At 36.9% G+C, this 12,031-nt stretch overlaps 1 protein-coding gene across 1 annotated transcript; it reads right to left on the bottom strand.

The window, feature by feature from the left end:
* Positions 1-709: 709 nt before the first annotated feature.
* Positions 710-3,854, bottom strand: LOC114751921 (uncharacterized). Its single transcript, XM_028940620.1, has 3 exons — positions 3,535-3,854; positions 3,220-3,399; positions 710-1,451 (listed from the first exon to the last, which is right to left on the bottom strand). Exons 1-3 carry the CDS (start codon positions 3,838-3,840, stop codon positions 894-896), a joined length of 1,044 nt encoding a protein of 347 aa, XP_028796453.1. The 5' UTR covers positions 3,841-3,854; the 3' UTR covers positions 710-893.
* Between the last annotated feature and the right edge of the window lie 8,177 nt (positions 3,855-12,031).

Below are 12,031 nucleotides of genomic sequence, written 5' to 3'. Positions count from 1 at the left end.
GAGAGATGAGGATGAGGTCCTTATCAAACACAGAAAAGGAGGGCAAAAAAGAAGAAAACGCTGGTCACTTAAATCCAAACGAGGTCGATTTGGGGGATGAGCTAAAGGTGCTCACAGATCCGCTGAGCATGTAATGCGGACTCAATTTCAAGAGTTCACTTGAAAAGACTACATAATCCCTCTTCTCACTTTAAATGCCCGACCGATCCATCGAACTTAGCATCACGGTAAACAAAACAAAAGCGATGTACAATAAACATTCTCTTCACTTTCCCCTCTTCACATCTCTTTCGAGCTTGAACACGTCATTGATCCCCACTTTGTTTGGCAGACGAAGGAGCAGCATCTTCGAATTTTCGATCCCCTCTCTCTCGACGTGCGGGACCCCTTCAAGGGCTTCCCTTTGCCCTCTGCTTCGCCGGAAAGCTCCGCATTCATGAGCACTCGAGTGGATTGGAAGGAGACGCCAGAAGCTCACGTGTTGAGGGCCGATCTTCCCGGGCTGAAGAAGGAGGAGGTGAAAGGGGAGATTGAAGACACAGGGTGATTCAGATAAGCATGAGATTAATCCTACGGAAATAAAAATACATTACAAACACAATTTACAGCAACTGCAGTTATGCATTACAGTTTACAACTTGATTCTTTACTAACACATAATTTACAGCTTTCCGGTTAGACGCACAAGTTCTTTTTTTTTTTTTTTTGCTTTGCTTTGTTGAACTGCCGATGACATAATTTTCGTTAGTTACTTGTACAACATACATAGATATAGAACAGTTCATTATTACTTGTACAACATACATAGATATAGAGCAACATTTCCCTGATATGTTAGGATTCCACCAGTTGTTGCAGTGCCTGCTTATCAAGATACTGTCCTTATGGTTTGTTCAGGCCCCGATCATACTTGCTTCAATCTCACCCAGACGAGTCTCGGTCACCTTGATCTCGAGCTCGCATGAGATTATTTCACCTTCTACTTTCTGCAGCATTATCTTGAGTCGAGAGGCCTCCTCTTGAAGGGATTGACGACGCAGCTTAGATGCTTCAAATTCGGCCTTGGCCTCGACATAAGCGTCCTCAGGTTTGATGCAGTTGTCAGAAATGTTAGCAAAACTGACCGTTTCCTCTTCATGATGCTGGATGTGCTTTTCAGGAGAGGGATCGTGGGTCGTGGAAGATTTTAATGGATGCAGTACTGACTGTGCATTCTCAATAAGAGATTCCCATGACTGTGAAATTTTCTTGTCCATATCCTCAGAATCATCAATATCTGGAATGTCTGTATCCTGAGGGTCATCAATAGTTGGAGTAATGTCAGTGTCAATATCGATGTCCATATTCTTAAGGACGCCAAAATTTGGAGTGACGTCTGCATCCAGATCTTCAACATTTGGAATAACCGACAGTGTATCCTCCCACACCAAATAACTGCAAGCTCCATAACCCTGTTTGAAACTTACTCTTCTGTTAAAGCAGAAGCAATGGTCCTAAAGTTATAGCTGACCAAGAATTATAAATTCTACAGAACGGGGGGATTCATGAAATTATAGAGCAATAGAAATCATACTTATTATATACTCTATCTCCTGAAGTCCAAGATTATTTATCACCAAACATGAAAAATGAAACAATCTTCTGTATCAGACGCTATGAATTCTTCATCATACGTGGCATTAAAGTAGCGGTTTTATTTTGGGCTAAGGTGCAAAAAGTTTTCACTCAAGGTACCTGAAATTTTTCTTTTCCTTCTATGATTCAATACCACCACAAAAATTTAAAATCATAGCTACGTCGGCCGCTATTGTTAAGAAAGTAACATTGACTATTAACATATTTTATGATACAAGTTGATATTGCTACGATTTTAAACTTTCGGAATCATATTGAACTTAAAAAAAAAATATTTTTGAGTACCCAACACTCCTGAAACTTTTGGGGCAAATTTACATCTTAATTTTTTCATTTTTAGTGTTGTGTCTTTTTTGAGTCTTGAGATTGTATTTCACAACCAGAGCCCTGGCCTTTGTAAACAGAGGGTTCTACTTAACCCCAGATTGAAATATGAACAGCGTATAACTCCAGCAAAAGCCCTGCTTGTTTCAATTACTGTCCATTTATAGGTTTTATCACTACTTAGGTCTTCAAAAATGAGAACAAAGGCATTCATTTGCACATTATCATTTTGTATAGGATACTGTCCAGTGCACAATAGCTTACCACAAACATTCTACAATTTTGAGCCAAAGGCTCATTAAATCTTCAGATGTTAATGTGCGTGCTAAAGGTTTCCCGGTATACCATGATACGCCCACTTTCTCTTTCAGATCATACAAATATGGCGGTTACAGAATCTCAAGCTCATCCCTCGATTGCCAACAATTTAAAACACCAAGCTGGGAAAGTTACTCAGAATCTAGAACAACACACTGTGATCAGTTATTGTAAGATAAATTTCAGTATGGATCGAAAACATACCGGGTTGGATCTCGGGTCGGGTCTGTCGGATCTTCTTAGCTCACGCTTAAGCTAGACTATAAAAGTCTGAGCTTTTAAGTGCACAGCAGAGCACCTCTTTTGCAAGAAAGAAAATAAGAGAGAGAGATAGTAGGAAAGCTCTACTACTGGAGTGATTTGAACTGATGGGGGAAGCCTCTATTTATAGCTTTTGTCAGGGATATTTTGGGTAGCATAAAAATATCCACTGAGCCCATCAGATAAAATCCGAGATAAGATATAATATATTCTTATCTCATAATATCATGATATTTGAATTTAAATCCAGAATCAATCACAATTAATTCTAAATATATATACTTAATATATATTTAATCTACACAATATAAATTAATTAATTTAATATAAATTAATTAGATTTATATTGTAACCGATTGGATATGATTCAGGGTGCATCACAATATCGCTTGGATATTTGACTGATATATTCTCTTTATACCCGGTCAAATAATCCGGCCCATCAAGGGCGGATCCAAGCCCAAAAATCTAACAGTTATCACTCCAGACTCAGGTACCCAACCTGCTCAATAGTGTAAATAAATGCTATAAACTCGGGACCACTCATAAACAGACCAGCATCGAGTTAAACAGCATATGCACACAATCAAAACACAACTAGCACGAGAGAGAGAGAGAGAAGAAATGAAAAATTTAAGTAAAGAACAAAAGAAACTGATGAATTCTAATAGCATAGCATACCTGTTCAATGGGGCAGGAAAAAAAATAACGCCCCTTATAAGAACCACTGGTCGCTTTTATTCTCCTACACACACCGGCACCACAAGAACACGTAGGGTATTTACACAGAGGAGGACGTAAATCGTTGTCATCAATAGGATCATCACACCATTTAACAAAAAAATCCCCGCATCTTTTGCCCTAAGAACAGAATAAACATTTGACACAGTATAGGGGGAGAGAAAGAAAGGGAAAAAGGAAAAGCAATCAGAAATCTGAGCAAACCGCAAGCATTAGTAGAGAAGAGAAAAGCAATTTTAAGATTCATAACATTACTCTCTTGACGGGGCAGACGAAGTAGCTCCGACCAAAGTTCCGATCATTGTTGGCCGTTCGGACCTCGCAAAGCCCATGACCGCAACGGCAATAAATCTGTGGGAAATTTGAATTTTGAGCGTTCTGTGAGCGAGATTTGTTCTTGAGAGGGCAGTTGCGGATCCAATGACCTGCTTGATTACATCCGAAGCAACGATCGGTCTGAAGCTGAGTTCTTTGAACTGGGCGGTGATCGTACTGGATGGGAGTGCTGGGCAGAGGAACTGGAAAGTGGGGAGTGGGTTCGGGAGAAAGAGGGGACTCCATTTCCTTCGTCTACACGTTTTGGCACATGGTTAGTTAAAATGCAATCATACTTATAGAATCAAAAAGAATCCACCCTGGATCCGATTCACCCCTCGATAGACGGGTCGTGTACTATGAAATGCCGCGCGCGCGTGTGCGCGCACTTGTGTATGTACTTCTCCGTTCTTATTATAAGATCTCATTTAATTTTTTATTTGGTCCTAATTATAAGACCCCAATTCATTTTGTCTATTATATTTATGCATTTTTTTCCAAGATAATCCTTCTAATAATGATAGTTTTAGCCAATATACCTAATTAGCAAGGATATTTTAGGAATGACAACACTTATTTATTATAAATAACCAACTTAACTTACTTCTTTAATCTCCTCAAATAAGTTAATTGGGTCTTATAATTAGGATCGGAGGAGTAACATTTTTTATCCGAAAGTTTCTAAAAAGAAACTTAGAAAATTTTTTTGATGCAATTTTGTTTCAGAAATACTAAAAACGTAGTAATTTTGTCATGTTTGTCCTGTCTTAATGTACCCGAACGATTAATATTAATTGACAGAGTTAAAAAAGAATTTTTGCCCTAAAATTTTTTTTAAAAAAGTTGTGGGTATTCAAAAAGAAAAATTTTCCGGCGCAATTTTTTGCCGGAAGGAGTGAAAAATGTAACAATTCATCATACCTTAAATTATCACTTGACTTTTTATATAATATATTAATTTATAGGTTACCTAAATTGGTTTGAGAGAAAAGAATAAATATAAGGAGCAAAGTAGATTAAAATATCATATTTATGATTAAATCTAATTTTTAACTAATTTTTATATTAAGGATAAGAAGTATTCATACATGTTTTTATTTATTTTTTAATTTTATTTATTATGTAAAAATTGGACATAGTTTATTTTATATATTGTATTGAGCTTTTCAAATAATCACTCAAGTAAATAATCACTTATCAAAAAAGTACTGCCTATAAATTTTTTTATATATTTTATATCAATATATTTTCTTATCATTTTTGGTACCCTTTATTAACCAAATGGTTAAAGATATTTCTAGTTTATTTTTATTTTTTTTGGTTGAATGTTCATGGATGCTGATGATGAAGGAGGGGGAAAGCTTCTTTTTTTTCCAGATTTATTTTTTCATCTACGTATTTAATAATTGTTAATCAAGCTTTATGATTATTTTTGTTGATTGTTCATGTTTTCATAAACTCGGATGCTGATAATAAAAGGAGAAAGAGGTTTCTTTTGTTTCTTTCTTTTAGTGTGATGATGATGTGGCGCCTTATATAGCGTCTTAGGATAAGATAATATATCAACATAAAATATAAGAAAATTTATAAATAGTACTTTTTTTAAAATTATTTATTTGAGTGATCATTTCAAAAGCTCCACGAAACATGTAAAATAAATATATGTCTAGTTTTTATATTAAAAAAATAAAAAAGCGTTATATCTATAACAAAAAGTTAATAAAAATATAGATGAGTACTCTTTATACTTAATATAAGAGTTAATTAGAAGTTAGATTTGATTCTAAATATAAGATTTTAGTTCATCTTGCTTCTTATATTTATAGGTAACCTATAAATTGATACATTATATATGAATCAAGTGACAAGTTAGGGTAGAGTGAAATTACTACATTTTTTTACTACTTCTACAACAAAATTGCACAAAAACAAACTTCTGGATATCCATAGCTACTTTTAATCCTAAATATAAGCCATTTATAGTATACTCTATTTAATGATTATTTTTAAATTTTATCTTATTTAATTTTTGTTGAAAAGAGAAAAGAGAGCTGTGAGGATGATTTGTAAATGCATAGAAATTTTTTTTAATAAGAATAAAGTTGAAAAATTTTATCAATTTAATACATTTTTTAGAATGTAAAAATCAGTTACAAGTAACTTATAACGGAGATGGGAGTGGTACTAAATATAAAAATTTATGTCAAGTTCACAAATGGTAGTGTCATCGGACGGCCGGACCTACCAGGGCCAGCCCGGCCCTGATTCCAGGCTCTAACCGAACCTAATCAAATCCAAAAAGTATGCCCATATGCTTATATTTAAAGAATAAAAAAAAGTTTCACCTAGGTAGCTGACAGAAAGAACATACGCTACTTGTTGTGGCACAAGTCTCTATGTTATCATATTAAACATAGATAACTACTCCCTCTGGTCCTAAATATAACAGTTTATTGACTAATTTGAGTAAATTAAAAAAATAAGTTAGTTATTTGTAATAAATAAGTGTTATCTTTCGTAAAATATTTTTACTAATGAAGTTTATTGGTTAGAATTATCATTATTAGAAAGACTATCTTGGAAAAAAATAGATAAATATAAAAGACAAAGTATATTGAAGTCTTATAATTATGATCAAAATAAAAGTCAAACAAAGTTTTATATTAAGGACCAGAGATGGTATTTATAAAAATCAAAACCTAGGCATTCTTAATTTCTCTTTCTACAATCTAAATCAATTTCTCTCATTTTTTTAATTTTGATGCTAACGCTATTGATTTTGAGTCACATTGACTAGCAGTAATTTAGAATAATATTGACTTTCTATTTTATTCAATTCATCAATTATTCAAATACCCTCTTGGCATGATATATGAATGAAGTTCATTTAAAATGTGATACAATGGTTACAAATCCCATCACAATTAAAAGTGACTATAAAACTCAAAAATTTGTTGTTTTCTCTTGCCAACAATCTGGGGCTGAGTGTTTTGAGGAAATGATAACGTCAAAAACTCATCGCAGGGGAAGAAAGAAAGAGAAGGGAAGCGAAGCAGTGGGAACCTACACGCAGAAACCAACGACCCAAACTCTTAAATAATTGATATCCTCGTTTTTCTAACACAAACAAACTCATATTCCTCCCCTGCAGCCCTCTCACCTCCCTCAAGCACGTAGCACGCATCCTCAACAGCGTGTATGTATAAAACTTGATTGCACAATGATAAATTACTTCATTCTTGCCGTCAGTTGACCACTTGGCAAAAAGTTCACAGTCGCATTCTCTTATAAAATTAATCAAGCTACTGGCATCGTGAATAAAGAATCAGAGATTGAAAATGACACTCGAATAGACACTTTCGATGCATTCACACACAACCATCTAAAGCACAAACGCAAAGGTGCGCATAGAGGGAAATCAAAAAAGTGAACACATGAAAGGGAGATCCTGACCGGTAAAAATCGACGGATTTGAGTTTGCTCGCTGTAATCATGTTTGCTGAAGTAGAATTTCACAGGAACAAGAAAATGTGATCAGCAGAGGAAAATGCTAAAATCGCTGGTATTGAGAGCATAACAGATCGAAGCAGCTTCAGCCGGAGCCTCTCTTCGCTTTCCGAAGCTTACCGTTGACAACGATGAATCTAGTGGAGAGGATGAATATTGAATAGTGTTGATTTACAGAAAATAATAAGAAAAAAAAACCTGATGAATCAAGATCGTGAGACGGAAGGAAGAGAAAGGGAAGGGTATTTTTGACTTTTCTCCTACATTTTATAATTGCAATTTAGGACCCGGTCTCTGATAGTAATTTTATGAATTGAAGTACCCAAACTGCCATTTTATATTTTCAAAGGTCCTTATTTGCCATTTTCTCTTAATATTTTGGGAGTGGGTGGGTCCCACAAACAGGGATGAATAACTACTCCTCTCACTTGAACGCTTTTGTCTTTATCCATTTGCCAAATCCTCTTCGTCCTATTTTTTCATTCCAGCCCTCTCCTCATTTTCCAGGAAACGGTGCCGTATGCAAGCAGCGGACAGGCACAGCGGAGGAAAGCCAGACCCATTTCAATTTCATTTGCCATAATATTATTTTTAAAATTACAGTTTGGATTCCATCTAACCATCCAACCAGATTCTGTATGGTATCTCAGTAATTTCTCAGTTTTGGGGGGATTTTACTCCCCTTCCTTTATTTGGCTTCATAAAATTTGTAGGAGAGGGGGGAACCTCCCTTCAAAACTTAAAGATTTAAAGGGAAACGATAATATTTTGTGCTCTTATGATCAGCATACTCATACTTATATTTAATATTTTCAAACTGTCCATCCTGACTTCCTTCACTCTTTCCACATTTCCATTATTTATTATGAAACTGCTTTCAGTTTTGTTCATTTTTTTCGTCTTAATAGAGTCCTTTATTAACTATTATTTAAAAAAAAAAAAACAAAGCAGTGTGAAGTGCGGACGATGAACTTCCCCGTTGATGCTTATAGTGTTTTCAAAATCCCCTATATTGTGCAAGATGGGCTTTTTGGGCAAAATGCAGCAAACAGACAAAACAAAAGAAAGACCAAAATACTAGAGTCTGAAAATTACACGCAAAATCGTTCTGGTGCTTTCTGCATCATAATCGGTTTTTTAAACAATTTCTTATAAATTTGTGAAATCACACAACATAAGAACAATTTGTGTGTTAAAGTTGAAAGCCAAGCTTAGCACAGCATGAAGGAGTAGAGGTTCCTAACTACAAACCCGCTTGACTCCCTAGGGAATAGTGTAAAAAGCCTTACAAAATACTAACGGTTCTTAATATAAAAACTTGTTGGATTTTTCTTTTGGACTTAGATATAAAATCTCAATCCATTTTGTTTTTTATATTTATCTATTTTTCTTCTAAAGTAATCTTTATAGTAATGATAGTTTTAGTCGATACACTTGATTAACAAGAACATTTTAAAGAAAACAACACTTTTTTATTATAAATTACTAACTTAATTAGTTTCTTAATTTACTTAAATCATTAGGTAGTATATCTGAAGAAGATGATGGACCTGTTAAAAATTCACAAAAAAAGGGAGCTAAAAAAGGATGTTCTGGCAGGTGGTGGGCCATCCATTTTCCACGTAGGTGAAGTTATAACATGTCATTGGCAAAGTGTCAAAGCATGGTGTTTCATTTTCAGCACAAAAAAAGAAGGCCAGATAGCAACCATGTACACGCAGAAGGCTGCCATTTTTACATCCAAAAGTCTTCCAAACTCACACCGACATTTACCCTGCAGAAGGCAAAAGACACTAACTGACAGCAACCCCACACTGCACCATACTGAGATATAAACACTATTTCCCTGTTAGTCCTAAGTTTAGCATTCTCCCTCCATTACAAGTTCTGTTGCAGAGCTTGCAATCTACATCCTTGCTCTGATCTCACCAAGACGAGCCTTCATCTCCTTCGTCTCTAACTCCAAAGTGGTCATCTGGTCTTCTGCTTTCTGCAGCATCGCCTTGAATAGAGAGACCTCTTCATCTGTGTCATCATTGGCCCCTCCTGTGACTATCTCAGCCTCATGATCGCCTATTGTTCTCATCTTTCTGATGAGATGACCCAAAACTTGGTGAATCCCAATTCGGAAGCTTTCTTCCACCTGGCGTGGGGGTACAAACATTTGGGACAGCCAACAGTGTATCCTCCCACATGCGGAAATTGCAACCTCCACGACACTGTTTGAAGTCAACTAATTAACCCTTCTAAAGAAGAATATTCACATAAAATTATGTCGGACAATGAATATATTCCGCACATAATACCTCTAACTATCTAGGAACAGATACGGTGTTTAGTGTAAAGTGGTAGCAAATAAGATCTCGAGAGTCTGCTACAACCATACACGTTCTAGGAATAGGATTATCACATCTCCATCTGTTTCTTAGGACACAAACAAACATTTACTGAGCCTTTGGCTCATAATTGTAAATGTATATGGTAGGCCATTGTGCAGACGAATACCTTGTTGGCGGCAGCAAAGAAGGAACAGAGAAATCCGGTTCGAGTCACGTCGCAAGGACACTGTCCTTGAGAGATATTCCGCAGCCCCTCCGGTGTAACAGGCAGCGGCACTCCCCAGGATCAAACGAACCCTTCCTGCGAAGCAAGGTGGCAGAACAGCGAAAGCAATCGTAACAAGGAACACAAAGGGAGAGTAGAGGAAGAGGACGGACGAGCGATTATCTCATGCTGTCTGGACAATCCCTTATATAGACGCGAATGGCCACCCTACCGGAGAACGCGTCCCTCCGTTTCGCCGAACAGGTGTGACGAAAACGACGCAAGGTTCCGCTGGACACGGGACGATCTGAACGTTGGTGCACTCAACGTTCAAAAGCACTCCGCAGGACGTGTCTGGTCGGCCACAGAACAAGACGGCAAGCCTTTTTATTTTTAACAAGTCAAAAAAGTTTAAAATAATTTTTGCAAAATGAGGCGTTGTCACGTCTTATTCACGCGTAGGGCGGAATCGCCAGTTTACAACTGCGTTTCCCTCTTGGTGGCCCGTTGTTGTGTGCGCGAGGCCCACTTCCCTCTTGACCCATTTACCCCCCCAAGGATGCTTGATCTCATTTATACACTTAGTCTTCTTCTCATCTTTCCCATGTGGGACTTTATTTGACACACACATTGCATTGTTTCACAACAATCCCCCACATGTGTCAAATAAAGAGCCAGAGTTACACACATGGGTATAACCATTGTATCTAGTGGTTCTTGCGACTATGAACTAGACCTAGACCGATAACACTTAGTACACAGAGATGCCAGTGAAGCCTGCTTCTATGAACTGTCATCTCTTTGGCATGTACCAGAGGCATTAAAAGTCAGATTATACCCCCACATTTCTGCTGTTAACGACGGTTTTGCGCGTTATAACGGCCGTGCGCGTGCCTGGTGCATAACGAATGCTCTAGAGATTTTGCCATGATCTCATAGGAGCAGCCCCACTCCACATTCATAGAGGTGATTTCATTTAAGTGTACCTGCACTGAATACACCATCCCGTAGGATTTGAAATCATTAAGAGCTTTGCTCAACCCTCCAACATGCAATCTAGCACTTTCTCGCACATCATAGGAAGGGACTAGTAATTATGGTTTAGTGCTAGCAGTACTAACGAGCGACTTGTTCTTACCCATTGAACCTTCTTCATGGGATCACCAATCACAAAGGTTGGGTTGCCATCGCTGTCGTAATCATACTGGCTTTAGTCCCATTCCCCTTGATGTTTCAATAATTTGTTTCCTCCCTAGGGGTTTTGTTAATGGATCCGCTAGGTTCATTTCTGACCTCACAAAATCGATTGAGATCACCTCGTCCTTTAGCAGCTGCCTTAAAATATTGTGTCTTAATCGAATGTGTCTGCTTTTACCATTAAATGTTTTATTTTTGGCCGTAGCTATTGTTGCCTGGTTATCGCAGTGTAATGATATTGATGGCGTTGGCTTGTCTCCCAATGGGATATTTGCTAAGAAGTTTTTCAACCACTCAGCCTTTGTACCAGCCAATTCCATAGCAACTAACTCAGAATCCCTTGAAGATCGAGTTATGATGCTTTGTTTAGCTGACTTCCAAGTGACAGCTCCACCACCAAATGTAAAAACATAACCGCTAGTGGACTTTGTCTCGTCTGAATCCGAGATCCAATTAGCATCACTGTATCCTTCTAATACAGCGGGAAATCCACTATATAGTATACCATAATTCATGGTACCCTTCAGATATCGTAATAATCTCTTCAGAACTTCCCAATGTTCACTGCCTGGACAGTGAGTATATCTGATCAATCTGCACACAACATATGCTATGTCTGGCCTGGTATAATTCATCAAATGTAACAGACTCCCAATAATCTGTGCATACATAGATTGAGCAATCGGATCTCCTTTATGCTTCTTTAGATGCGCACTAGCATCATAAGGGGTACTCAAAGGAGTTTCATCATAATGTTCAAATTTTCTCAGTATTTTCTCGACATAATGTTCCTGAGAAAGTAAGATACCATTCTCATTTCTTGTGATTTTAACACCTAAGATTATTTTTGCTTCACCCAGATCTTTCATATCAACATTTGAATTAAGAAACATTTTTGTTTCAAGCACAACATTCATATTGGTTCCAAAAATAAGCATATCATCCACATATAAACAAATAATCACACAATCATCATTCACAACTTTGGTATAAACACATCTTTCTACTTCGACAGTAGAGAAACCACCACTCATTAAAACTTGATCTAACTTCTCATGCCATTGTTTGGGTGCTTGTTTTAAGCCATATAGAGATTTTACTAACTTACATACTTTATTTTCTTGCCCAGGAACAGCACACCTTTCAGGTTGTATCATATAAATTTCCTCTTCTAGATCACCATTTAAAA

The sequence above is a fragment of the Neltuma alba genome, unplaced genomic scaffold (genome assembly GCF_004799145.2).
Source record: "Neltuma alba isolate B1F8T4 unplaced genomic scaffold, ASM479914v2 tig00007157_pilon, whole genome shotgun sequence".
Lineage (NCBI taxonomy): Eukaryota > Viridiplantae > Streptophyta > Magnoliopsida > Fabales > Fabaceae > Neltuma > Neltuma alba.
The sequence above is the reverse complement of the archived record's forward strand: the minus strand, read 5'-3'. Positions and strand labels throughout refer to the sequence as shown.

Bases quoted from the DNA above. Each gene is read 5' to 3' on its own strand.
- LOC114751921 (XM_028940620.1), bottom strand. From the start codon at position 3,840: ATGGAGTCCCCTCTTTCTCCCGAACCCACTCCCCACTTTCCAGTTCCT. The intron at 3,400-3,534 runs GTAATGTTATGA...TTCTGTTCTTAG, and splicing joins TCGTCTGCCCCGTCAAGAGA to GGCAAAAGATGCGGGGATTT. The intron at 1,452-3,219 runs GTATGCTATGCT...AGTTTCAAACAG, and splicing joins TTTCCTGCCCCATTGAACAG to GGTTATGGAGCTTGCAGTTA.